The sequence below is a fragment of the Balaenoptera musculus genome, chromosome 8 (genome assembly GCF_009873245.2).
Source record: "Balaenoptera musculus isolate JJ_BM4_2016_0621 chromosome 8, mBalMus1.pri.v3, whole genome shotgun sequence".
NCBI classification, from domain to species: Eukaryota; Metazoa; Chordata; class Mammalia; order Artiodactyla; family Balaenopteridae; genus Balaenoptera; species Balaenoptera musculus.
This window is the reverse complement of record NC_045792.1, coordinates 105,900,155-105,927,421: the sequence shown is the minus strand read 5'-3', so window position 1 is coordinate 105,927,421 and position 27,267 is coordinate 105,900,155. Positions and strand designations below refer to the sequence as shown.

At 62.7% G+C, this 27,267-nt stretch overlaps 1 protein-coding gene across 1 annotated transcript in view; it reads right to left on the bottom strand.

The window, feature by feature from the left end:
* Window positions 1-327: 327 nt before the first annotated feature.
* The window catches only part of TPCN2 (two pore segment channel 2), a 31,464-nt gene continuing 4,524 nt past the window's right edge, over window positions 328-27,267 (bottom strand). Inside the window, 23 exon segments of the mRNA XM_036862101.1 lie at window positions 328-1,139; window positions 1,646-1,740; window positions 2,116-2,197; window positions 2,500-2,582; window positions 2,665-2,746; window positions 3,262-3,335; window positions 4,533-4,604; window positions 6,667-6,766; window positions 8,156-8,205; window positions 8,910-9,038; window positions 10,868-10,927; window positions 11,028-11,147; window positions 14,794-14,880; window positions 15,054-15,135; window positions 15,742-15,842; window positions 16,335-16,399; window positions 16,835-16,900; window positions 17,894-17,981; window positions 19,417-19,489; window positions 19,989-20,095; window positions 24,540-24,656; window positions 25,982-26,159; window positions 26,523-26,599. Coding sequence (XP_036717996.1) covers window positions 1,061-1,139; window positions 1,646-1,740; window positions 2,116-2,197; window positions 2,500-2,582; window positions 2,665-2,746; window positions 3,262-3,335; window positions 4,533-4,604; window positions 6,667-6,766; window positions 8,156-8,205; window positions 8,910-9,038; window positions 10,868-10,927; window positions 11,028-11,147; window positions 14,794-14,880; window positions 15,054-15,135; window positions 15,742-15,842; window positions 16,335-16,399; window positions 16,835-16,900; window positions 17,894-17,981; window positions 19,417-19,489; window positions 19,989-20,095; window positions 24,540-24,656; window positions 25,982-26,159; window positions 26,523-26,599 — 2,067 coding nt within the window. The 3' untranslated portion in view covers window positions 328-1,060.

The window sequence follows — 27,267 nt, the reverse complement described above, 5'->3', positions numbered from 1 at the left end:
CGGGTTCGAGCCCTGGGCTGGGAAGATCCCACATGCCGCGGAGCAACTGGGCCCGTGAGCCACAACTACTGAGCCTGCGCGTCTGGAGCCTGTGCTCCGCAATGAGAGGCCGCCGACAGTGAGAGGCCCGCGCACCGCGATGAAGAGTGGCCCCCGCTCGCCGCAGCTGGAGAAAGCCCTCGCACAGAGACGAAGACCCAACACAGAAAAGAGTGAGCCCCTGAAACCCTCGATCCCAACAAAAGCATAACCCCAGGCCCACACTCTCTCTCTCTCTACCCAAGACCTCGCTGTGCGGCCCCAGGTGTACTATGTAATTTCCAGGTCTTGTAAGTAATAAACCTTTATTTTTTCAAAGTTTCCTGACGGTGGTTGCTGAAAGGCATCTTGCTAACACAGTACGAACCACAAGGGCTGGTCCAACCACAGCACTGGCTTCTGACAGGCTGAGACCTGGTGGCCCCATTCCAGAGAAGCACAGTCGTGTCGGAATAAGGATGACAATCTCATTCCGTGCAAGACTTATTGATGGAGATGATTGGCATTCTCACCCATAAAGAAACGCACCCAATCACACTCACACGAGCCATACAATAATAAAAAGTCCAGATTCTTATCATGTAAAACCAGGATCCCAAGCTTAATGCCCTGGAAAGCTGCCGGTTGGCCTGTGCGGGCCTCACGCGGGCCTCTGGTCCCTGAAGGCCACCGGCAGTGAAGGCACCACGGAAATCACAGGGCACAGGGGGAGAGCCGCTGCCCTCCCTTTCACACTGTCTCAAAGGTCCCTGCGGAGTCGCCCTCTTTCCATATTTAGAAAAATAAGTCTCAGGGAAGCAGCTTATAAAAGAAAGTGGTGTGGCCAGCGCCCTAGGGGCTGCGGAGGCGGCCCAGCTCGGCTGCAAAGCAAGGCCTGCGTCTGTCCCAGCCTCGGCGCGCACGGTGGTTCTGCCCAAGGGAAAAGCCTCTCCACTGGGCCGCAGCCGCCTCCTCCCCCGACCGGCGCCCCTCCTGAGGCCACATCACCCGCCGCCGCCCCAGCCAGGAAGGCGCCTGGACGTCACCTGCACAGCTGCAGGTGCGGGTGGTGGCTCAGCTTCTCTATCAGCTCCTCCTCCGTCGGTTCCTCCAGGACATCCCTGCGGAATCGGGGACAGCATGGACGGGGAGCCCTGGGCACCTCCAGAGGAGCAGGTGAGCACAGCTGACGCAGAAGCCCCGTCAGCGCTCGGGACGAGGGGCCCCTCGGAACCACCCCCCAGGGACTCGGGTCCGTCTCTGGGATGCGTACGTGGCGTCCCTCAAAGCCCGGGAGGACGGCTCTCCGCGTGGCTGTAACAACACAGCAAACGCTCAGAGACGGCAGTCTGACCTCCCGGGGCTGACTCTGGGACGACTGCCACTTCTCTGAACCAGCAGAGGGACACTCTCCAGGTTACCATGGAGAAGAGAAGGGCGAGGCTTCCTCGGGCCACCTGGCTACACCCACCAACAGGATCACCTGGAGACCACCGGAACCTGAGGGTGCTTCCCTAAATATGCTCACCGGAGAGCAGGACAGAGTCCCGGCCCCGCACAGGAGCGGAGGCAGACCCCGGGCTCGTGGGGACCAACCTCCCGCCCACCGCCTCCCCCCTCCACACACCTGAACAAGAGCTCCACGGTCACCTCAGAGGTGGCCTCTAGGTCCCCTGTGAGGGACTGCAGGTGACTGCGGCGGTCCCACTTGTGAAGGAAGTTCTGGCAAGAGGGAGGGAGGGACGGGTGGCCAGTAGGCGTGGGCCCTGCGTGGAACCAGCCTTGTCCCCCTACCCCAACCCCACAGTGTCGGCCTGGCTGAGAAGCCCACCCTGGACATCGGGACCCAAGGCCACCAGCTCCTACGGGAGCAGATGCCTGAGAGCCCTCCTCCGGCCCCCCTCCCAGAGGTCAAAGGTCAGGAACATTCCAAGAGGCCCCCAGCAGCCAGGGCGAGCAGCCCTAAGGGAGGACGGAGCCCGAACCCACCAGGGCTGCCCGAACCCAGCACGGCCTCTTTGGACCAAGTTCCAGGTGGGCCCCCATCAGCAAGTTAGCAACTCCAACAGAGAAGAGCCCGGGCAGGGTCGCCGATACCTCCAGAATCAGAGCCAGGAACAGGTTGACCCAGATGACGGACGACACCAGCCACCACAGCACAAAATAGATCTTGGACCACCTGCGGAGAACGAGGAGGCCGCCGGGGCTGCCCTTGAGCCGAGCGCAGCTGCTCCCGCGACGTCGCCGTTCCCGCCCTCGAGCTGGCCCAGCCTGGCCTTTAGGGGCGCTCGGCCGGCGAGAGCGGGGGCCCGTCTGAGCTCCGCAAGCTCCAGGCTGAGCCCCTTCACCCCACGAGCCCCGCCGTCACGGCCCCCAGCGGCCACCTGCTCCTGCACACGCCCCGCCGTCCCCGGGAGGTGTAGACCCTGACGCGCACCCCACGCAGAGCCGCGGTCGGGGCCGCCAGGACGGGTCACTCACGGGCCCGCGTAGCGCCGGAAGGCGTCCAGGAACACCTGCCAGTTGTTCACGACCATCACGTCCCACAGAGTGACCAGGGCGGCCTGTGGGGCGGCAGACGCAGGGTCCAGGAGGCCGCGGGAGGCGGGGGCGGGGGTCCCGAGGGGCGGGGGGCGCAGGACTCACGGCAAAGTCGTCGAAGTTGTTGGTCCAGTACTCCAGCTGCTCGAAGCTCCCGCAGGGCGCGGAGCCGTTGTCAGGGGCCAGGCTGGGGGGGGGGCACAAGCCGGGTCGCTGTGAGGCGGGGGCAGGACACACAGCCGGGCGCCCTGGCACCGCCGCGGCCCCTGCTCGGCGTGGACCCAGCTGGGCTCCTGAGAAAGCGGGGGAAAGAGGAGACGGCCCCCGACCTCGGAGGCACTAAGGGCAGCGAGAAGGCAAGCGCTGTGGACACACACGGCCAGCGGCCGGCCCGGGGGAGCCCCCGGCCCTACAGTTCAGGCCTGGCCCTGGACGCCCCCTCTGCCGGCGCGCGGCCTGGCCTGCAGGTCCAGAAAGGGGCACGGCTGGGGGCTCTGAGCCGGCACGGGAAACACCCTCAGGGCAGGTTCTAGGGAGGGCTTCGGTGAGGGGCGGGCGGTGGAGAGGCCAAGGAAGAAAGAGGAGCCAGGAGGCCCCTCCTGGGAGCTGAGCCTCACCCCTCCACCCCCTGCCCCGCCCCGTCACCCCGGCTCCAGCGCCCCCAGAGGCGAGGCGCTCTCCGCACCTAGGAGCCCCCCTCACCTGCTGTTTCCAGGAGCCACGATGACGCCTCGGAACAGGATGATGCCGACGACGGCAAAGACGTAGTAGACCACCTAGGGAGGCAGGCGGGGCCTGTCAGCACCCCCCAGAGGGACCCCCGCAAAGCCAGGCTGAGGCCTGCGAGGGCGGCATTCCAGCAGGGATCCCCAACTGCGGGCACTGCCGGCCTCCCCGGGAACACGTGCTCCCAGGCACCTGCGCCAGAGGGAAGCGGGGAGGAGCCACCGTGGGGAGCCCCAAGATAAACCGGGGGCCCAGGCCTAAGAACTGAGGCTGTCCACCCCTCCTCCAGGGCTGGTATGGCAGGAAGAGGGTTCCACTGAGAACAGGACGGCGAGGGCCAGGGGACGGTGTGCCGTGGAAGGGTGGCCGGGAGCTGGCCAGGTCCCTCCGGAGAAGTCCCACCACTCTCCCCACGTCCATCAGGAGACGTCTGAGTGCACCGCTGGGCAGCCTTGTGCCACGGTCAGAGAAGCGGCTGCTGGCCGCCCCCGACCTGTCCCCAGCATGCCCGGTGGGGGGAGGGGGGTGCCGCGAAGAGGCGCACGCCCCAGGCTAACCCAGCCCCGCTCTGGGCCTGTTTCCTCCACTGTGCAAATAGGGGTCTGGGGGCAGTGCCCGAAGCAAGGTGCCACCTCTAGCATCCCATGACAGCCCAGAGTGCCACAGGAGCCCCCTTATTGTCCAAAACAAGAAGCAGCAGGGCTTTGTCACCTTCCCTCCTGCCCTCCAAGCCTCGTACCTGGAGCAGCACCCAGGGTCCCTGCCCCACCTGGGCCACAGGGTAGAGTCAACAGCGGGCGGGGGGCGGGAAGGGCTGACCCCAGGGTGGGGGACATCGCGGCTCTCTGAGCAAAAGTGACTGTGAGTTCTCGAAATCTCTCTGAGCAAGGATGGTTGACCAAACCCCACTGGGGGCTCTGGGGGCCCTGAAGGGTCCCTGGTGCCTCTTCCATCTTTCATCTTCTCAGTGTGGCCCCTGGCCCAGGACACAGGAGGGATTCAGAAGTGACCAAGAGGATCTCTGGCTCGGGAAGGGGTGTGGTCAGGTAATGCCTCCAGCCAGACCAGCCCCGAGCTCCTCTCTCTGGCTTCCTGCCCCGCCCTGCGCTTCCTGGGCCCTGGTCACCCGCTCCCCTAACACAGGGACCCTCCTTCCGAAGGCCACCAGCTTCCTGTTGAGCTCTGGCTCCCCATCCAACGGTCCAGCTCCACTCCCCCGAGGGGCCAGCGCAGGCAGCCAGACTCACCACCAGGATCCCGCCGAAAGCCCGCATGTTTTTGATCAGGTCCAGGATGGTACTAGCCACCACGGCCATCAGCTGAGACAGGGAGAAAGCACAGACCCGATTCCTCCTGGTCCCACTGAGGTGACACCAACCCGCCCACCACCCAACGCTGACCTGGAAAGGCAGGAGGAGACTGGTGACTTCCCAACCCACACACCTGTACACACACCCCTCAGGCATCCAGACACACCTCACCTGTACATGCACCTGTACACACTCACAGGCCCCCATACACACCTGTACACACACACCCAAGGCCTCACACACACACCTGTACAAACACCCACAGCCACCCATACATGCCTCACCTGTACACATACCTGTACACACACCCACAGGCCCCCATACACACCTGTACACACACACCCAAGGCCTCACACACACACCTGTACACACACCCCACAGCTACCCATACACGCCTCACCTGTACACACACCTGTACACACACCCATACACACCTCACCTGTACACGCACCTGTACACACACCCACAGCCACCCATACACACCTGTATACCGATACCTGTACACACACACGCTCACACCTCCATGCCCACCCATACATACTCACACTTGCATACACCCACCCACGCAGATGCATATACCCCCTTCCCTGCAGATACCTCCACCCACCCAGCCTCAGATGGGTCTAAGTCCAAGCCCCTTGGTGAAGCCATGGTGTGCAGGGCCGAGGCCCACACTGCCCACCAACCCACTCAGGCCGGGTCAGCTCCTTCCTGATCTGGAGGCTCCTAAGAAATGCCGACCTGGAGACGGCCGGTCAGCCCCGGGTGACAGGGTTTGAGATGGGGCCTCAGAGACCCCGTCAGGAACCCCGGCTACAGGCCACCCTGAGCCCCGGAGAAGGGCTTTCCAAGCAGCCTGGTTACCCCACCTGGTAAGTCAGGAGGACACAGCGCTGGATGGTAGCAGGCGGGGACCATGCTGTACGTGTGTGCACGTGTGATCGTGTGCATGTGTGTACATGCATGTGCGCATGTGTATACAGGCGTGTACAGGTGGTCACGCATGTGTGTACAAACGCACACGTGTGATTATCTGTGTACGTATATACAGTTGTGCTTGTTTGTATAAGCGTATATTGTGTTGCTCTAGTGTATGATTATGTGTATGTGTGTGATTACATGCACGTGTGTATACAATTGTGTGTGGTTCCACGTATACACGTGTTGGTGCATGCACGTGTATAATCACGTGTATGTGTGAGATGACGCATGTGATTGTGTGGATGTGTGATTACGTGTGCGTGTGTGTAACTGTATGTGTGCTTGTGGGTGTGTGTGTGATCACATGCCTGTGTACACTATGTGTATGCGCGTGCATAATCGCACAGGGGTGTGTGTGTGTGTGTATGAAGGCCTAAGGGCAGCAGCACCCCTGTGCACCCAGGAGCCCCGAGCCCCCTTCAGATGGGAAATACCCTTGGGTGACAGGTCACTCCCCTGACAGGCCAGGAGCGCAGCTTGGTAGTTAGGACAGACATGCCCAGGGGAAGGACCTGGACACTTAGAAAGAGGTCAGAAGTCCTCGGTTTCTTTTCTCCTGAAAAGTGCTTAGGAAAGCTGACGGGAGCCTCCGGGCCGGGCGGGAGCTGGGCCTGAGCACGCGACTCCCGCCTCCCCTCCCCTCAAGGTGGGTGTTACTCCGGGTGGGAACATTAAGAGAAACCGAGGCTCAGAGACGATCACAGGCCGCCCCACTCCTGCTCTGGGGGTCCTGGAAATGAGCACCAGTAGCCACCAGCAGCCCGTGCCGAAGGCCTTCCAGAAACGCAGGATGGCTGGGAGCACAGCAGGTCCTCGCAAAGGTCAGGGACCCCGAGGAGCACGAGGCCACCCCTGCGACCGGCCGAGGGGCCTCCCACGGGTCCCCCGCACCCCCTCGCTGTCCTCACCCACAAAGCAGGGCTGGGCACTCATACTTCCAACCGCCGCCGGCACGGCCCAGCCGCAGTGCAGGGCGGGGCCGCAGCCCGAAGGGCCCCAGGTGGCGGGGGCAGTGCTCGGCCCATTCCCTGCCCGCCAGGCGCGCCCGCTCCCAGAGCAAGGCCACGGCGCGCGCAGGCGGGGGCGGTACCTCCATGCTGGGAATGACGCGCAGGAAGCGGAAGACTACAAGCATGTTCACCAGCCGGGTCACGTCCCACAGCGACAGCAGGCCCAGCACCTCCGGCTTCCTGCGGAGACACGTGCAGACGGGTTGGGGGAGGCCGGAGGCCGGCGAGGAGCAGACGGGAGACACGGGGTCCAGAGACAGAGACGCAGAGGCTCAGAGAGAGCCCCAGAAGTGCCGGGAGCGCGCCCCGCAGCCAACCCCAGCCGGACCAGCTCCATCGTGACAAGAGGGCAGAGCCTGAGCCGCCCACGCCTGCAGCCCCTGGCGGTCACGGCAACACCTTCCAGGGCACAGCCCCCCGCAGTGCCGCAGGGCTACCCGACCCCCGTCCTACACGGGAGAACACTGAGGTTCCGGACGCCCAGCTCGGGTCCCAGCAGAGCCGGGAGAGATGGGGCCCCGACCCATCCCCTATCCTCTGACACCGTTCCCTAACCTCTGAGCCATCCCCTGAGCCCTGACCCTGTCCCCTTGGTGTCCCTCATGGCCTTACTGGCCTCTCATTTCTATTTAAATTTAAACCCATTCTCACCCAAGATGTCACCCCCCAACCCCAGCCCACCCCGCCTCCCCAGTGCGGGTTTTAGCGCACTTGAGAAACAAGGTGAGCCGGCCCCAAGGTGCCGGGCGGTGCAGCAGCCCCACCGCTCCCAGGCCGCAGGTCCCCGCCGAGGACCGCACAGCCCCCGTCTTCCCGACACAGCCCCTTCCCGGGACCCTAAGGAGCTGCAGCCTTCCACCTCCATCCCCGTCTTGGGCAACTCCCAGCCGCTCCACTGAGACGGAAGCAGCCCAGCAGCGGGACCGAGACACCAGGGCTGCCCGAGGGCCCGAGGTCGGCACGCGTGCTTGCTGGCGGCTGTACTCTGGGCAGCGAGACCCCAAGCCTGCCACAAGCCACACTGCGAGGCGCCCTGGGACCCCTGGCCAGATGTCCATCGCTCTGCGTGGCTAGAACACGTGGCAGCATGAGTTCAGCGAGCCCCGGGCCATCCCTGCCATCTACGGGGAGGTGAACTGACACCCAGGGTGGGAGGTGACAACACCAGGTCCCAGGGCCTCCAACCAGAGGAGGGCCCCAGCCCGATTCCAGTGCCCCCAGGACCTCCCTGCTTCTGGCCCCCAGCACACCTGGGCCCCGCGTCCCATCCCGGGGTGGGGGTCAGGGGGCGCTGAGCCAGGGCACTGCAGGCGGCACCTCCACAGCTCCCCGTCCCGGCTCTGGGAACGCTACCCTTCTGAAGGCGGCTACGAAGCACAAGCACAGAGTCCCCAAGAGCGATGAGACGGGGCCTGTCCCCATAGGCCTCAGCAGGGCAGGAGCCGCGGCCGCTCCCCCGACAGTCGGGCGTTTGGCTCTAGAGCTGCCCGGGCCAGCGGCCGGAAGCCGGGCGCACACCCTTCCCCGGGGCGCTAGCCAGGCCTCCCTGGGTCCTCCACGGTCACATACCAGCCCGGGTGTGGGAAGCGGTACACAGCCAGAGTTGAGATCTCCAAAACCTTTAATCACAAAAGAAAAGAAGCTCGCTACGGCAAGGCTCACTGGCAGCTCTCACACGCTGCCCCCAAAGAGGGTTCCAGGGAGAAATCAGGACCAGGGGGGGTCCTATCGCCACGGTGGGTGCCACGTGGGGACATCCTGCAGCTGAGCAAGACACCTGGCCTCAGGAGTCGGGCTGCACACACGAAGGGCAGGGCTCGGGAAGGGCCGGCCAAGTCCCGGGCACGGGAGAAGCTACTCGGTCAGCTGTCTCCCTCCTGCTCCCAGGGGCCCACGGCTCTAATCCATCAGATACGAATACGTGTCACGCCAATATCGCCGCTGTGACACGCCCACCGGGCGTGGCCCCTCACTCCCCCAGGCCCTGGGGAAGGGTGTCCCAAGACCCGCGGTGCCTGCGAACCCCTGCCCCTCCCTCGCCCACGTCGAGGCCCCACTGGCCAGCGGGGACCACGGGTTCCCTCGGGGCCTCCCCCAGGGGTCAGGAGAGGCAGCCTGCCACCGCTGCACACTCCCACCCACGATGCGCAGATGCAGCAGAAACCAGCCTCCTGAAGCCGCCCGCCAAGCAGCTCAGCCGGGGGAAGCCAGCCCCTGTGTCACCGGAGGCGGGAGCCCCAGTGCCCGCGGCCCCCGGGCCCAGCCAGACGCCGAGCGCTCCCCGCCCGCCCCAGAGCGCGCCTCGGCCCGTCTCAGACTTTACCAGCAGGACGACGGTGAGGAGCCCATCGAACACGTTGCTGGAGGAGACCAGGTACCCCTGCAGGCCCAGAGCGAACACCTTGAGCAGCATCTCCAGCAGGTAGTACAGGATGAAGACGCCGTTGAGAATCTGAAAAGGGAGAAGCGGGACCCGGCGTTCAGTCCCGGTGCCGCCCGGCTCCCCAACCGCCCCTGCCCCCCGCCCCCCCCGCCCCCCGCAATGGGGCCCAGGAGGGATCCACGCGGCTTGGACGCCACAGGGCCCCTTGCATCCCGCCCTGCTGCACACGGCGAAACCCACCACGGGAGCTGCACACGGCGAAATCCCGCCCCTGCCGGAGCCACGTGACCCTCTCCTCCCACTTCTCTGCTGCCCCTCGGCCCCTCTGGGCTGCTCTTCCCGAGCCCCCCGCACCTCCAGACACGGGCATCTTCAGCGCCCCCTTCTTGCCCCATACCCTCTCCTCGGGTGACCTGCACCCCGTGCACGGCTTCAACAACAATTCACATGTCTGCATCCCCCGACCCAGACTCCCCCCACCATCCGACGGGCCCTCAACCCCCCAGGCCCGGTGTCTCCCAGCCCCACATCATTTCTATGCTGGCAGGGCCTGGGTCACCCACACCTGCCCCATGGCTCCCTCCCCACGGCCACAGCCGGAGCCCCACCCCCAGGCCTCTCTCCCCTGGCCTCCTCGGGGGTCTCCGCCTCCAACCTGGCCCCTCTGGTCCAATCTCCTGGGGACACCGGGCAGTGTCCTTCCCTCACGGAAACTCCTGGCTCTAAGCAGCCTCCTCCCAGTCGCGGGGGGGATGTGTTTAGGAGGCCTCGTCATCAAAGCTGGTCTCGGGCTATGGGGTCACTGTCTTTTTTGAAGCCAATAAGTAAAGTATCAAGTAGCTCTTCCCTTAGAGGGGGCTACGTCGGGGTGGGGTGAGGGGGGTCATGGGGTCAGCAGAGCACGGCAGTCACCTTGCCCGGCATCCAGTCTAAATTCTATATTCTTAGCCAATGCTGTCTCATTCACACCTACACAGAGATCACCGTTAGAGGCAGAAGAATAAACATTTCCGACCCTGCATTATGAGCAGTTATCAAGGGGCATAAAATGATGGAATTCTGCAAAGTCACCTCAAGAACCCTACGTGGCATTGATCTGACCAGAAGTCTCTCATAAGCAATCAAGCTGACTCGAGTGCTTAAAAAAACTATTGTTAAAAAAGATAAAATACAGGTCAACTGTATCCAACTTGACATTTGTCAGGAATAAAAACCAGCCACCTCTGCAATATGTTATTCACACAGAGGAGACTGAACAATTCCTGTCGAATCCAGGAAAAAAAAAAAAATTAGGAAAGTAGAAAATTTGATTTTCTTTAAGTGTAAAATAGAGGAATTTCAAATAGCAGGTCAAGAAGCCACTTCTTCAATTTTGATGCTGTAAGTTTAACTCTATGTTTAATATACATGACCTAATGTGTCATTTTTTAATTGGACAAATCAAGCTTTTCTTATATAATTAGAGAACATTCAATGGTTTTCATCAACTTAATATCATTCATAATATATTTCATTAAAATAAACTTTAAAATACATGCTTTGTGAAGGTCTGGCATTAAGTAATATGGGGGGGTGGGGGGGCGTGTACAGCTTTTTGCTTAAAATCCAAAATGGAAAAATTGTTTTTAAGTTCCTAAGGAGTTTGACAAGACCTCAGAATGTTAGGAAAGGAATTCTCTCTACACAACTCTCCCTCCGCCGTCCGGCCCGCATGCCGGCTCACCCGGGGCTCTGCACGGGCTCCCGGCTGCCCTCCCATGGCCGGCACCCCAACCCCTGGGCCATCCCTGTGATGCCCTAGAACAGCCCAGCCTCCCAGGGACCTGGGGCCCCAGGTGGGGAGGCTGTGCCCTCTACCCCCCTAACTCCCCATCACCTCGCACGGCTGGAGAGCTCACCCCCAGCACGAAGTCATCACGGTCCTCGGGCAGCACATCTGCATCCAACACCAGGAACACCTGCGGAGCCAGAGCGGACGGCAACTCAGCCCCGGAGCCAGGAGGAAGGGCAGGTGAGAGATCTAGGGGGTGGGAGACGCCAGGGCAAATCCTCACTCACACAGATGGTCACGAGGTTTCCAAGGGCCATGAGGTTGCCCAGGTAGTCAAAGTAGCGGTGGCTGAAGAGGAACTGGGCGCTCTGCAGAAACGGAGACCAGTACTCGGGCCGCGGCGGGTGCTGGGGGGACACACATGCTCAGAAACATGCCGGAGGTGGCCATGGCCACAGGGGCCCAACGATGCCTGTACCCCCTTATCCTGGGGTTTGACCTCTTCCTACCTTACTTCCTATCCCAGGCTCTCCAGCCTAAGGAAATCGTCTCAAACACAGTAACGGTGTTATGCGCAAAGATGTTCATCACGGTCTTTCTAACACCGAGAGAGGTGGAAATAACCCAGATGGCCATTGATGCTGTAAGTAACCCGTGACGGACTATCACACAGTCGTCTTAAATGTATGCAAAGTGCCATGTGAAAATACATGTATAAATTACAAGCTAATAACTATGAAAACTCAGCACAGAATGAAGGAACCTCACACATCGTGACCACGCTGGAGTGGAACTCAAAGGAGGGCAATTAGGCAACAAATACTAACGTGAAGACACCCGTCAGACCCAGCACTCCCATGCTCAGCACACCCCAGAGCCAGGACAGAGGCGCAGGGCGGTCACCGCAGCATGAGACGGACCACGCCTGCGCTGTCCCACGCAGGGGCCGCTCACTGCACGTGGCCACTTGATTTAAATTTAAATCCGATCAAATTAAACACTCGGCTTCTCTGTCATGATAGCCACATCTCAAGTGGGATGAGGACACCCACGGAGCTCTGACCCAGCCCCACACTCAGACGCATGGTCCCTCGGTGACGGACAGCCACAGCCTGACCCGGTAAGAACGTTCCCAATCTTCCCACAGTCCTCCACGTGGGAACTGGTGCCCAGAGGCCACCTGCCCACACTAGTACGGTGCAGGTGCAGAGGGAATTAGGTATCAATTCCCTCTGCACCCGCACCCATCCCTGCTGCACCCCAGAGGGTGGCTTCCTGTTTGCCCAGTGACTGCAGACCAGCTCCAGGCCGGGCAAACCGGCAAACGTCTCTGTCACCCTGTGGGCTGGACCACAACTTCTCCAAGGGAGTGTGAACCCTGGCCTTGGGGAAGGCGCCCCCTCCCAGCTCTGCTCTTCCTCAGGTATCTCCCTCACCCCTCAGGTAGCGCAGAGTTTCCTCGTATCTTACAGTTACTCTTTTATCACAGTTGACACTTCTTAATGCTAAACTTCCCCTGCTAAACCCACTGTGTGGTTTCTGTCTCCTGTTTGGACCCAGACTGATATATTGGCCAAGAGAGATTTCAGCATTATCCATGGTGTTTAAATGGTTACAAGAAGTATGGACTCATAGATTACCTTGCTATCAAGAAATAACAAACCTTAAAATGATTTCAGTGGTTGTCTCTGGGAAGGGGGACAGCTGGGTGGGTTTTTCTATTTTTCTCTACTACCTATAATGAATGACTGCTATGCTTTTAACCCAAAAAGCTTCTTATTAAAAGAAAAACAGACTTTCAGAAGCTGGCACAGCACCTTCTCTACAACCAGTTAGCAAGAACTGACCAGCACCGGAGGCCAGGCTGATGCACGGGGGTGACGACACACGGGAGGGCTCTCGTGAAAGGCTCATGCTTTCCTGGTATCAGCCTGCCTGGAGAACACCTCTCTTCAGCAGCGATTCCAAATTCACAGGCTGCCAGGGCACCTGGGACAAGCCCCCACATGCTAACAATCCGTGAAGCACCTGCCTGCCCCCTTGCAATCAGCATTTCGGGATAAGAGGCTGTCATAAAACCAAGGCAAGGACACCACAGCTCCCCAAACCTCTAGGACCCAAACTCCCATCTCAAATCACAATTCTGGACTTTAGACCCAGGTAGCTGTGGGAAGAGAGAACATCCCATGGACCACACTAGGAAAGGCGTGGCCAGAGCAGGGGTGTGGTTAGGGCAGGGGCGTGGCCTGCGTGTTAGACCATCCCTGAGTCTGTGCCCAGCATGTGCCCTGCTCCGCCAGTCACAACCACAGCACCTCCTTTTTGATATCGTCAGATCCTGATGCCAGAAGAGGAAGGGAGAGTCGGTTTTGGAAGACCCGGACCCAGCAGCATCCTACAGGCCAGCAGGCAAGTGCCCAGGGAGAGCCTGGCTGGCCCAGTGGGCCCCACCGAGCGAACCCTGAGAAAGGAGCCCGCCTTCCCAGACGTCTTCCTGCCCAGGTCAGCCTGCACCCAGAAAAGGGCTGGATCACATGACAGCTGCCAAGAGCTGCGTCCTGGGCCCAGCAAACCTCCTGCCCCAGGATGAGGACCATCATCTAGAAAGGTGCTTCCTGATTTTCTGTCGTTTGAGGACCACCGTCACAGTTTCTGCAAAATCTGCATCTGATGGCACGTACTCACTATTTCCTTCGAGTCACCTGGAAGCAGACACTGTTGCCTAGCCTCTTCCCAAGAGAGGTACGATGTGCACTAACATACAAAGTGTCCGCCTGTGTGTCCCTACAACCATCTCCCGTGCCCTGAGGGTGCCGCAATGAGTCTGCTGCTGACAACAGACATGCCACGTACGCACCACCCGGAGCTCCAGGCCCAGCAGGGCCTGCCCCCAGGTGACCTGGAAAGACCTCAGGAAAACATGTTCTTAGGAAAACCACCTCTGACCGGGGCCTGAGGCCACAGAGGCTGACCACAAGACCTGGAGAAGCTGACATTTGTTGTGGGCTAAGATGTATCCCCCAAAATTGTATTTTGACATCCTGACCCACAGAACCTCAGATGTGACTATATTTGGAGTCAGAGTCTCCTAAGAGGAAATTAGGGGGAAATGAGGTCACTGGGGTGGGGCCCTAGTCCAACGTGACTGGGGTGCTTATAAGAGGAGGAGACTGGGACACAGACACACACAGAGGGACGACCCTGTGAGGACACAGGAAGAACACAGCCATTTACACGCCAGGGAGAGAGGCCTCAGGAGGACCCAGCCCTGCCCACACCGGGATCTCAGACTTCCAGCCTCCAGGACTGGGAGATAATAAGCCCTGTTACTTAAGCACCTCCAGGCTGTGGTATTTGTTACAGAAGCTGAGCTGACTGACTCAACGGTGACACAGAGCTGCTAGGAGTCCAATCAGCAGGAGATGTCCGATTCCACCTCTTCACTCCAATCCCCGTTCGAGTCCGGCTTGGCCCTCTGAAGGCCAAGTGGCTGCAGTGGCAGCCCCCGCCGCTGCCCCCACAGTCTGCCTGTGAACAGCTCGGCTGTCTCTCAGCACCTCTGCCACCCACCTCACCCACCCCACCCCACCCCCCCCACCTCCCACAAACCTGCTACGTAAAATGCAGGCGGTCCAGGGTCTTATGGACACAGCACTGAGCTGGATGCTGAGGCCCACTTGGTAACTTTAAAACTCAGTGTCAAGGACAACAAACAAAGGTTTTAGACAAACTCAGGAACCTCCCAGATTAGGACACATGGGAAGAGGATAAAAGTCTATCACGGAGACGGAGAAAACTGTCTGGAAAGTTCCTCTGGGTCAAGACAACAGTCCCTGTGGTCTGTGAATTTCATGAGGTCAACAAAATCTCCCCAAGAGCCACACCATCTCTGTTCCCACGTACCATCCTAGGGACCAGAATCCCTGGGAAGGCAAGTCCTGGCATTGGTCACTAAGCGTGACCCAGATGATCAATGCCAACAGACACCAAGGACTTCCCCCTAACCCCGGGTGGCCCTGGCACTGGGCAGGTGACTCTGGTCTGGCCCGTTACCTCTTTGATCACCCTTTTGTCAAACTCATCGAAGAGTTTCTGAAACTCGTCGGCTGACAGCAGGTCCCCACTGCGGGAATGCAGCTTCTGCAAAGCAGGAAAGCACTGGTCAACCGAGAAGCTGGGCTGAGGGCAGGAGGGGGGAGCTGCCCCTGGCCCCACCCGGACTGGGCCAGCCCGGCTGATCCGCAATGACACCCACTTGACGCCCGGAGCCCAGAGGCGCTGGCAGGGGAAGGCGGGGGCGGGGGGACCGGTACCTCCGTGATGGCCTGTTTGCGGTCACTACCCAGTTGGACTTTCTGAAGCACCTGCAGGAAGTCCTGGGGCTTCACCCCGACTCTGTGGGGAAAACGCCCCCCCGTGAGCCCAGCCAGATCAGCACCCTCGGGCGCCCCAACCTCTGGCCTGAGCAGCCCCGGGCGATGACAGGGCCTCCAAGAAGGAGCGCCTCATGGTCCTCCTGTCTCCAAAACCCCGAGACCTCATCTTCCGCCATAGAGAGGAGCAGCTGAAGCTGGGAAGGGGGTGCAATCCGACAGGCCCCGCGGCTAACGAGCAGGGGGCACTGAAGCTTCCCCGGTGACACGGCCTCCAAGCCAGGCGGCAGAGTCGACATGTGTCCCGGGCCCCTCTGGTCCCAACACACGGGTCACAGCACCAGGGTGTGGGAAGGGTGCCCCTGGAGGGGGGGACAGGTCAGAGCACACGGCCCCTCACCAGCCAGGGATCTCCAGCGGGTCACGAGGACACACGAGTTAACTCAGACGCAAGGACCACGGAAAGAAACCCTGGAAGCCCAGGGACGTCTTCGTGATCACAAAGGAGGCTTGCAACCCGCTGCCAGCAGGGAGCTCGGCACAGACTGGGCGCTCAGGAAACATCCCCCCCGTGAACACCCCCTCCCAGAGCAGCCCCAGGGGAAGAGGGCCGGAGCCCCACACTCACCCCTCGGGGTGGGCTTCTCCCTCTGCCGTCATGGACGAGAGGACCTGGTAGGCAGCCCGGATCCCCAGGCGCCTCCACAACAGTGAGGTCTGCAGAGACTTCTGCAAAGAGTATGGCTCTGAGGGGCTCAGCTCAGCCCTCTCCCCAGCCGCCCAGCCCCTTGTCCTCGGGCAGCCCCCGCCCACCGGCAGCCCGGGGAGCAGCTCCTTGCCCCGTGGGCATCAGGGGACAACAAGGGCTGGTCCTGCCGGTAGCCACTCGCTGTGTAATTCACTAAGGTATGCGTTTCTTCTCAGCAGATTTGGGGTCCCTGGCCCCCCTGCAAGGTGGGTTTGGGGTCACTGCAAGAAGACTGCAGCTCCCTCTAGAGGAGGCGGGGCAGGGGAGGGACCCCAGGGTGACGTTGGGGACAGCACCGCCTGGGGGGCAGGGAGGGAGGATGGGCCCAGTCCCCCTCCCCGACAAGAGAGAGCCGGGGCAGCACCGAGACCACTGCGGACCCTGTCCCCCCTGCCCCCCCGCTGGTCAGCTCCCCGCCAGGCTTCCAGGGACAGCTCCCCTCACAGCCGGGCAGGGTGGGCAGCTCAGCTCACCATCAGGTAGCCCCGGAACTGATTGTAGATGATGGCCGTCAGCAGGTTCATCAAAAACAAGCTCCCTTGGAGAGGAAAAGGCCATGGTCAGTGGGGACCCCTGTCAGTGGGGACCACACGGGCAGGGGCAGAGTCTGGAAGGAGCACCAGCGATGGGGGCCCAGAGGGTCGACACGGGCATAGCAAGAAGGTGAGCAGCAAGAAGGGCCCAGATGGGCAGAGACAGGGCCTGGGGCCTGGGGGCCTCGTCTGCGGATGGGGGCGCCACCCGGCCTGCCCAGCAGGGGCACTGAGGACAAGTCATCGGTGGTCACGGAATGAAAACCACGGACGGGCCACAGAGAGATGAAGTCACAGGACTGGGGAGGTCAGGCCGAAGTGCGGTCACAGGGTTAGGGGGTCCACTGAGGTGAAGTTGCAGGATCTGGGAAGCACACCCAGCCCCGAGTTTTCGGGATCTTGTCTGCCCCACGTGACCCTGCAGACCTGCCCAGACTCACCTATCAGGGTGAAGGCTATGAAGAAGATGGCGTAGAGCCGGTTCTTGGAATAGGCAGGAATCATCACTGAAAGAAATTAAAGGAAATAAAACACACCCACAGAGCCAGCGTCCAGTGATTCCCTTCATTGTCTCACACCGCTGCCTTCTCAACAGAAAGGCGGGCCCCGTGTTAGGAGAGCTGGGAGGTGTTCTCGTCCAACTCTGCCCCTCACGCCTCTGCTTGCACACCCACGGGGACAGGGAACTCACTACCTCTCAAGGATGCTCATCCTCTAGGCTTCCCCATGACCACGCCTCCCAGACTGAAAGTTCAGCTCTCCCTTGGGTGACTCGAGGACTCACAGGACACGTGGGGACGGTGCTCAGGGTCCCGAGCGCAGCTCTCCCCAGGTATGAAAGCCAGTGGCTACCCTCCTGGGAGGGTCTCTATGGTCAGTGACCATCTGAGCCCAAGAAGAAAGGCCTCAGCCAGGGCGGCCAGGCCACAGCTGAGCCCCAGAGGACCGTGACCACCCCATCCTGGCCACATCCCCGGCCCGAGCAAACAGAGGCCCCCTCAGCAACCCTGACACAGTGAGTGTCACAGCCACCGGAGACCCCAGGGCCTCTCCCACGCGGTGCGGCCAAGCCTCACCCCATGGCTGGGCCGCAAAGAGGAGACCACCAAGGGCCCCGCTGAGCACAGCTTGATCCGTCACCACACAAAGAACACCGTCCATCTCTAGCTTCTCAGGACGCAGAAAACGAGGGGAAGAGGAGAAAGGAACAGAGAAAGAAAATTGGAAAGGAAAGGGAAGAAAAAGGGAAAAAGTAGGAGAGAGAAGGGAAACTAGAAAAAGAGAAAAAGAAAATCAAGAAGGAAAGGAAGGTAGGAGGGAGGGCTCCAACATCACACTTTGATTCCCCAGCTCTGGACAAAAAGGCTTTAGGGGCTCCCACCCCGAGCTGGGCCCTCAGGCTCAGCACTGCCCCCCCCCCCCCCCCCCCCCCCCCCCCACCCCGCCCCGCCCAACAGGGCCCCCAGCCCAGCCCCACCCCACCCTCCCGCGTCCCGCACCGTCAGGGTTGTTGGCGGTGGTCAGCAGCACCAGGAGGGAGGTCAGAGCCTCGGGCAGGCTGCGGAAGTGGGCCAGTCGCTCCCTGTCCTGCAGAAGCAGACGTGGCAGCGCTGAGGTGCCGGCTGGGCCTTAGGCCACCAAAGCCCAGGCCCCGGACCCAGCAAGCCAGGACCACCCACCCAGGCTCAGCAGCCCCAGACCTGCACCTCCCCATCACCTCCCAGCGGGCTCCGAGCTGGAGGCCGGACAGGACCTAACTCAGGACCTCCAGGCCCAAGGGCCAGCGTCCGGGGATGCCACACACCCACACGGACACCAGCCACCGGAGCAGGTGAACAGCTCTCGGGCAGCCCGGCAGAGAGCATCACAGCCCAGACACAGAGAGGGCCCACGCGGGGGCCAGCCCGCCCGCTCTCAGCCAGACTCTCCACACGCTGCGCCGTGTGCCTTACACCCAGTGTGGATGGAAGGCATGGCGCCCAGACACACATGACCACCTGATCACTTAGGGAGCCTGGCCAAGCCGCTTTCCCAGCTGCCGCCCGAGGGCCAGCCCTCCAGCAGACACCCTGGAACCCTCAGCGTGCCCAGGTCAGAGGCCCACCCCAGCCCCCCTCGCCCAGTGCACCCACCGCCCCTGTCCTGGGCTCCGCGAACAGCAGGGTCACTGGACAGACACGCAGGGCCTGAGAGCCTGTTAGCCAGTCCCACCTCACAGCCTAGGTGCCCCCGACACGCAGACACGCACACACACACACAGCACCCACAGAGATATACAGAGACACACACGCGCGCACACACACACACACACACACACACGCATGCGCGAAGCGGAACTCCTCCCCGGGGTCTGAGGGATGGTCTTCGTCTTCCCTCACGGGCAGCAGAGCCACAACCCCCGAGTGTTGCCACGAACTCACTGCAGACCAGCCCTGGCCAAGCACCGGGCACGATCCCAGGACAGAGGCGCACGACAGCCCCGCCGGGACATGAGGAAAGAACACGGGACGGCAGATGCAAGGCAGGCCCCACGGGTGACACCTCCGCACAGCAACAAGCTGCCGGGGGCCGGGCAGCAGGGCGGGGCTGGGAGGGAAGGGGGCCCACGCGGGGAGGGGAGGAAGTGGTGGCAGGTGCCCTCTGGAGAGGCGAGGGGCCATCCTGATGGCTCGTCTGAGGGGCCTCCGTCTCAGTGAGGTACGGAGAAGGCGGGTCAGCAACCGGCCCAGCAGAGAGGGGACTTGGGAAGGGGAGGAACAGGCAGCTAGGCAGGGCCGAGCAGCCAGAGCCCAGGAGGCCCGGGGCGGACACCCTGGAGGTGTGGCCGCTTGAAGAAAGATGCCTGGAGTCCAGGTGGGCCACTACTGGCCTCCTGGTGACGAGGCGGGCGGGTAGCCTAACCCGGTCCCCATCTCTGCCGGCCCGAGAGCTACCGGGCAGATTAACCAGGGGCCGCGCTGTCGATCACCCTGCAGGGAGCCTGCCCGGCTGGGAACAGGGCAGGGCGCAGAGCGCACGGTACCTTCTTGCCGGGGAAGAGCAGCATCCCAAACATGGTGAAGAGACACAGGTGGATGGCCAGCAGCAGACCAACGCTGGGGGCGAGAGCGGCACTCAGCGCCGGGCAGACGGGGCTCCAGGACAGCCGACCTGCCGCACAGGGAGCTCCCGCAGCCGAGGCCCTGGGCCAGGTCCCTCCTCCGCCCCAGACCTGCCGCCCTCCCGCCCAGGGGTCCCGCTCAGCGGAAAAGCGCAACCCCAGGGAAGTGTCCCAGGGGCCTGGGAGAGGCAGCGTCCCAGGACCCCCAGACTCTCAGAGGGGAAAGGCCGCTTCCATCAACCTGGGCCGGACGGGAAAGGGTCATCCACGTGAGTCATGGGGGTGGGGAGGGGGATGGCGGGGAGGGGAGGGGTCAGAGCCAAGGTGCGAAGTGCCCGCAGGATGCAGCAGGGGGCGGGGCTCAAAGCAAGGTCATTTAGGGGAACGCCCTGAGTGTGAGACAGAGACCCCCAAATGCCCACCCACCGGCCTCCCCAGCTCAGGGGAGGGGAGCCCCTCCCAGCTCTGCCAGCCCACCTGGCACCGGAGCCCACCTGGCCATCTCTGGCAGCGACCGCCTGATGCACTTGAGCGTCTTCTTCATCATGGAGGAGTTCTGCATCAGGAAGAAGGGGCGCAGGAGCCGGCGCACCCGCACGGGCTGGAAGAGACCAGGAGCCGGGACCCTGAGAACAGCCACTGCGGGCTGGCAGACGGCACGCGGGCCCAGAGGCCCGACACTCTGCACGAGGACGGCCACGGCCCCCGGTCTGCGGCTCCCAGCACGCCCGGCCTGGACCTCACAGGCTCAACACACTCCCCGCTCCCTCCCGGGGCCCAGCTGGGAACCCCCGCCCCCAGACCTGCCAGCACCGGGGAAGGGGGGCGACCAGCGTGCCTCTCCAGCACCCCACTCCTGCTCTGGCTGCGGCCGGGCGCCCTGCACGTGTCTGTGAAGCCGGCTGTCCTGCCCTCTGGGGGCTCTTCAGGCCTCCTCTCCGCGGCCCCCAGCCCCTCTGCTCGGCTCCGGGCCTCGGCCTCCAGCACAGATGGACAGAAACGGAGCAGGACCCCCACACCTCCACTTACACAGACACACACACTCCTTCCTCTCCTCCCTCCTGTCACAACCCAACAGCCCTCCTCCCCGTGCTCAGGACCCCGGCCCCTCAGAGTCTCCCCTCAGGGGCCCTTCCTCCCTCCCCAACGTGGACACAAACACCACGTGTTTTCACAACAAAAACAACACTCGCCCCTTTGTTCGCCCGTTTCCCGCTCCCACCCCAGCCAATCTGTCCTCCTGTCCAAGGGCAGGGGACCCACCTGCGGTGACCGCCAGGCCTCTGAGCCCAAGGTCACCTCCCGTCCTCCTGCCTGGATTGGCGGCTGCCTCGCCCCCCGCCCGGCGCCCTGGCCGCCTCCTCTGTGCCCGACCATGTGCTGGACGCCCTGAGCCCCCGCCTGCCCGCTCTCTGGCCTCACGCCTCAGGGGACATATGCGTCCTTGGGATTTTAAGGGTCACAACACGTTCAATCTCCAACCCAAGCTGTCAACTCCAGACACGTCCTAATGGACATCTTGTCTCAGAAGCATGAGGCTGACGGAGTCACCTCCCGGCCCAGCCCTCCAGGGCTGCCTGGAGGCCCAGGGCACCCACCCCTCCCCGTCCCACTGGCTGCCGCGCTCGGCACCCCCATCCCCCCACCCCCGCTCACCGGGCTGCTTGCACCCGGCCCTTCCGTCCCGCCGTCAATGCCACCTCCGGCGCTGCGTGGGCGACCTGCCTTCTCGCCACCCGCCTCGATTTTTTTTTCCCCCGCACACATCTGGTGCTTCCTGGTACCGTCAGCCCCTCTCACAACAGAACGAGGCCCCGCCAGCAGCAGCGCACAGTAGGCCCTCAGAACGTCTGCAGCGTGAGAGCCCCAAGGACTCACTCGGCCTCCCCGGGCTGCACTCGCCCTCAGAAGGGGCCCCGGCTGCCGACAGGACTAAGAAGGGAGAAGGAAACAGCGGTGAACAGGCGAGGCTCAGGGGTCTGCCCCACTCCCAGGCTGAGGGACCAGTGCCCCAGCTCACCCACGACCCGCTCGCTGCCCCTGGGCGAAAGCTCCAGTCTCGGGGCCCATATCGGGAGTCTTTCAGCCCGTCCCCCAGGCCAAGCAGGAGTTAGAGGTCCAGCCGCACCCACTCCCCGGGTTCTGGGCCCTCGCCTGTAGTCAGACACAGACCAGAGCACGGCTTCTTCCAGACGCAGTAACCCCACCCAACCCAACCCACCGAGGGCCTTCCCGATGGCTGGGGCCACATCACTGCCACGGATGCAGGGAACACATGTGAAGGGTGGGAAGATGTTCCCACGTGACCTGCATGCAAGGAGAGCCAGCCCAGTGCCAGCTAAGCCCCTGGCGAGGCTTAAATCACACCGAGAATCACAGCCTAGGCCTCTGAGCCTTTAGAAAGAAGCTACCAACTGATCTGCAGAGAACTAGTCTCTTATGAGAAACAGCCACGGCAGTCACGACTACGGCCTATCAGCTGACCCGCAGACCATGTGTGACCTGACCCTCCAGCCACAAGGCTGGGGAGGCAGGACTCCCTCAGGTGCAAAAGGACAGGAAAGACCAGACTGGAGCAGGTCAGAGGCCCCCGTCCTCCTGCAGGCCCCAAGGCCGGGGGAGCTCTTTAAGACGAGCCAGCTGGCCACGGAGAAGCACCTTGGGCTTGGTGTGCAGACCGTTCTGGGTGACGGGCCAGTCCCAGACAGAAGTGGATGGCGTGTGGCGTTACGACCTCCACGGGAAAGTCCCCGAGAGACAGTCCCACAGGGGGGAGCTTTACAGAGGGCAGGGTCCACCCTGTACGGACCAGAAAGGTAATGACTCCCAGGGGGTCAGGGCCATGGAAAGAACAGCCTGGGCGCCTGGGGACGAGACCATCCGAGAGGACACGTGTGGGTGGGCAGAGAGTGCCCCCACCACGAGGCAGCAGGAGGCGGCTCTCTGGACAGATGACACATCTGTGGATGTCCTCAGCCTCTCCCCTGGCCACCCCGCACCGATCTCCACAGGCCACAGGCAAAGTGGCCACAGAGCAGGGACGGGGGTGACGCCTGGGGCCAGCCACATGGACCCCCCCACCCAGGCCACTACTGGGGGCCCACCCTGCCAGAAGCAGAGCCCAGAGCCGGCCCCCAGGCGGCCCCCGCGGGGACCCACCAGCTCCTCCCCAAGCAAGGCCCTCAGCTGTCCTCAGCGCACGTGCAGGCAGGCGGGTATGGGCTCTGCCTGCCCTGCCCTCCGTGCCTCTCCCAGGACCAGCATCTGAGCCTCAGGACCAATGCTGCATCCAACCGGGGCACGGCCCACAGCTACCACCGGCCTTACCACGGCCCTACCCCGAAGCAGCTGGCCTGTGGGAGGGCCTGGTGGCCCTGGGGCGGGGCGGGGGGGAGAGGGGGACAGCCCTTGTGGGGTGGGAAAACCAGCAGGGGCTCTGAGCACTAAGACAGAATGGGAGCAGCTACACCTCCGCCCCCCACCCCACAATCCCGGGCCCTGCTGGTCAGGAAGCATCCGCTGCCGAGATGCTTCTACCAGGGACGCACGCTGGGCCCACTGGGCTGGACCACAACTGTTCATCACAAGAGGGCTGGGGGCCAGTGTGGGCAAAAAAGCTCCAATTACCAAGGACAGATTGGGGTGTTGCTGCCCAGAGGGGCAGGGAGGTCTGCGTCCAACATGAAAACTTATCACAAAACTCCAGTAATAAAAAGGCAGGACCACCGAGGACCCAGGCCCCTCGGGAAGGAAAGTCTGGGTCCCCGTACGAAGGGACCCAAGGCATGTGGGGCTGGGGCAGGGGGCAGCTGGGCTCCTGGGCCACGAACCAAACAAGGCCTGCGGGTCTTCATGGCCAGTTACACAGACACAGGTTTGTATACAGCCAGCCATGGTCCTCTTTCCCCTCCCCCTCCTCCTAATCGCACGCAAGCCTCCTTGGTGGTGGTGAGGGTCACAATCCAGCCTTAAAGTGACAAATGCTCAGGTGACATGAGACGGTCACTCAGAAGTGGAGCCGGCGGTGGTTAGGCTGGTGTCTGTCCCCTTTCTGGGGGCGGGTGAGGGCCTCCTCCTTGGTACGAAGAAGGCAGCATCTTCTCAGGGAGAAGCATGTGCCGTCGTGCTCCTACAGGGCCATGGCGGAGGCATGGGGGCTGCAGGGGGCACTGCGCCCTCCACCTGCCCTGCGGCCCTGCTGTGAGCTGGGCCAGGACCCGCCACTGACACCTCTCCTTCATCGGCCGCCCCTGCCCAGCGGGAAGGAGGCAGGAGGCACGGGCTGGGGACCCACTGGCTCCCGTCATCTTGCTGCTCCCGCCGGCAGCACCCAGGGCGTCCAGCCTCCCCCTCCTCCAGCACCCCCAGAACCAGCATCATGGTCACGCCTCCTGGAGGAGCCAGCACCCCGTCCCCAGAGGGCAGGGTCCCAGCTCTCGGAGCCCCTCCCGTGAGCTTCCAGGTTCCATAACCCCAATCTGCTTCCTTTCCTCCCCTAGCCCCAGGTTAGGGGGGCGGGGGGTTGCTGCCTGCAGTTCTGTGTTCACTGGGCCCCCTTCTCGATTTCTTGCTTACTCAACCCCTGTCTGAGGCCCTATGTTAAATTCTCTTGACTAAAGCACCTGATGGGCTTCTGTGTCCCCAACCAGCCCTGATGGCTAAGGATGTCCCCAAACCAACCGCTCCCAGCTCTGCTCTATCAAATCACAGGGCGATGCTTCTGGGTGTTTGGGGGGAACAAAGATGCTGTCGTCAGCAAGGCTGCGGGCTGCCAGCTCGGCTGAGGCAGGGCAGGAACCCCGGAACTCGCCCCCAGGGCCCCGCGCCTCCCCTAGGCCTCAGTGTCTTCATCTGCAAGATGGGGACAAGGCTCCCTGGCCCGTGGGTGACTGACGTGCTCTGGAGGGCGGGCAGAGCCGGGCAGGTGGGCCGGACGGATGCAGGGCCTCGGGACTCCCGCCCACCGTTCACCTGGGCAGCTGCGTCCCCCCAACCCCCAGAGCTCCCCGCCTCCCCCCCTCAGAGCCGCCTCGCCACCTACCTACCTCCTGACAAACGAGGCTCAGCGACACGATCCAGTCCACGAGAGACACGAGCAGCACCACGAGGTAGGCCAGCAGCCAGGGGTTCTTCTGAAACTGGGCCCACCCAACCAGGTAGCTCTGCAAGAGGGGCGCGGCTGAGCCGGGGGCTGGCCACACAGACCCCGGCCGGGCAGCCGGTCTGAGGCCCGCGATGCACGCGGGCGAGGCTAGGCAGCCTCAGCGAGCAGCACGGTCCCCGCGTGACTCAGAGCAGGAAGCTGAGCAACGGTCAGAAGGCCCACGGTCCTCGCCCAGCCTGCTCGTGACCCCGGGCAGCTCGTGACCCCGGGCAGCCCGTGACCTCGGGCTCCGCACTGACCTGCTCCAGCCCGTGTCCTCGTGGGTAACGGGATCCCTGCCTGTCCTGCCTACCCAACCACCACTGTAGCTTGTGCGTAGGAGTCGTTCCGGAAAAGACTAGGAATCTGAGCAGATGCTCGGGGATGTGCCTTGGGAAGGCGGGATTTTTGTCACCTGTTCGGCTGCACCTAACCGCCCTTTCCCATCACTGACCCCCATCACTGATCCCCGCCAGAGGTCACAGCTTGCAGATAAAAACATGTGCTCTCTCTCACCTTTTGAGACTTCCCAAATGGACCAACCATTCCAAACAGGCTAACGAGAACTTCTAACCAGTTTCAGTTTCAGTTCCAGTTTAAAAACCCCCAGACCTCCTAACCACCTTATAGGCTAAAAAAGAAGAAATAAGAAACTGCGGGGGCCCTCAGTCACACACACATGCACCAACGCTCACCCACGTCCCTCGGGGTCAGGCCACAGAGGCCAAACCACCCTGCAAGGGGGTGCCCTGCAGGCAGGGTGTGGATGTGCACGTGGGCCCGGGGCCAGAGCGATGGAATCGCTGTTATTGGTTAGAAGTGACAGAAGGCGTGGCCAGTGGCACACCCTGCATCTCAATGGGAAGTCACTACAGCTCTGAAGCCCTGACACAGCTCAGCTTGGCAAGCAAGGCAGGGCCCACCTCCAGCTTCTAGAAGGACCCAGAGCTGCACACGGCCGGGGGCGGGACAGCAGCCCCTCCGCCCCAGGCCAGCTCCTCCCCTCCGGGCTTCTCCTCTGGGGCGGGAGCGTGGGCCATGGGGAAACGCCCGATCCCCTCTTGTTTAGTGGGGGTCCCTCCCCACAGCAGCACTGCCGGACCCTCGGCCACTCTCTCCCGGGGTCCCGCGAGGCTGTGCGCCCCCGAGGGCTCGGCCGTCCCCCGTCGATGGTCTGGGAGGGGGAAGAGCCGTCCAAGAGGCAGCCTAGGCCTCTGCTCCGTGGGTCAAAGCGCACAGTGGGACAGGCAGCTTGCTCCAGGAGCGCGAAAAGTAAACCCAGGAAGCAGCAGCCGGGCCGGGAGGGCACGGGTCCCAACCTCAGCACCTGGGCAGCCCCCTCACCTTCACGGAGACGTCGGCCACGAAGACCAGCAGGCAGAGTGCCTCGACGCCCTGGGTCAGGCCGCAGGGCGGCTCCCAGGGGGCCGGGCGGTAGCGCACATCAGAGGTGCTGGTGAGCGAGGAGGGGGTCTCAATAAAAGCCAAAGCCAGGATCAAGAAAATGGTGAAGCTCAGAATCCTGGAAAAGGGACCAAAACTGGTCAAAAGGCAAGAACCAGCCACACTCTGGGGCCAAAAAAGCAGATAAGCAGGCGGGACGCCAGGAAGGCAGCAGGGCAGGCGCCTCGGGTCCAAAGGCCGGAGCCCACACTGCCTGCTCCGTGGCCACTCGTGTGTGCGGTCAGATAACACGTATCGGCGCAAAACTCAATTGCCATGGCTGGCCGGAAGGTTCTGGAAAGGAACCCTCACCGCAGAGGGGCCGGGCTCTGCTCCGATAAGGAGGGGAGACGGCGGGGAGGGGAGCCTGCCTGCCCCCCGAGACCAGCCCCCTCCCCAGGTCCGGCTGCGGGGGCCCCGCGGCGCGCGCGTGCGTTCTCACCACTGGCTCATGCTGGAGTAGTACCATCGGTACAGCCACAGAGATCTGGCGTCCACGCGGTGGTTGATGGAGCGATACTGGAAGTGAAGGTCACGCGGGGCGCGTGAGGGTCCCGTCCGTGCCACACGGCACAGCCAGCCCCGTGCAGGGCACCCCTCTCGCCCACGACAGGCCCGAGGCGGGGACACAGGCTGGGGATCGCAGGGTCCACCTCCACTCAGTACAGGGACCAGGGGCTCGTCGAGACCCAGCAGGGTCAGACCCTCCCAAGCTGCAAGGTTTCCCCAGGGCCGGCAGGTGGACGGACACGTGCTGGCTGGATGCACAGTTGTGCCCTGTCTGTGAGGCTCTCCCCTCCTCTGTGCAAGGCTGATCCCCCCCCCACCTCAGCTGTGTCACCACGCAGGACGCCCCCAGCCTCATCCCCCACGTGGGGCACTGGTGGCTTCTACAGTCTGTTTCCCTAACTAAGCCTGTGTGTCGTCTGCAGGCGGGGGAAGGTCTTGCCACCTTTGGGCATCTTTCACGGGACCGAGATCAGGGCGGCACACGACAGGCCCTCGGCAGGTGGTGAATCAGTGAAACGAGGGACGAGGGACCCAGAAGAGCACCCAGCACATGTCTCCTTAAGGCGGACTCGAGGGGACCATGCCCCAAAGCCCAGTCACCGCAGCTACAACGACCACACGGTCCAGCAACCGCAGCCCTGGCCCCAGGATGGCAGGAGTGAAGCGGCCAGTGGGGC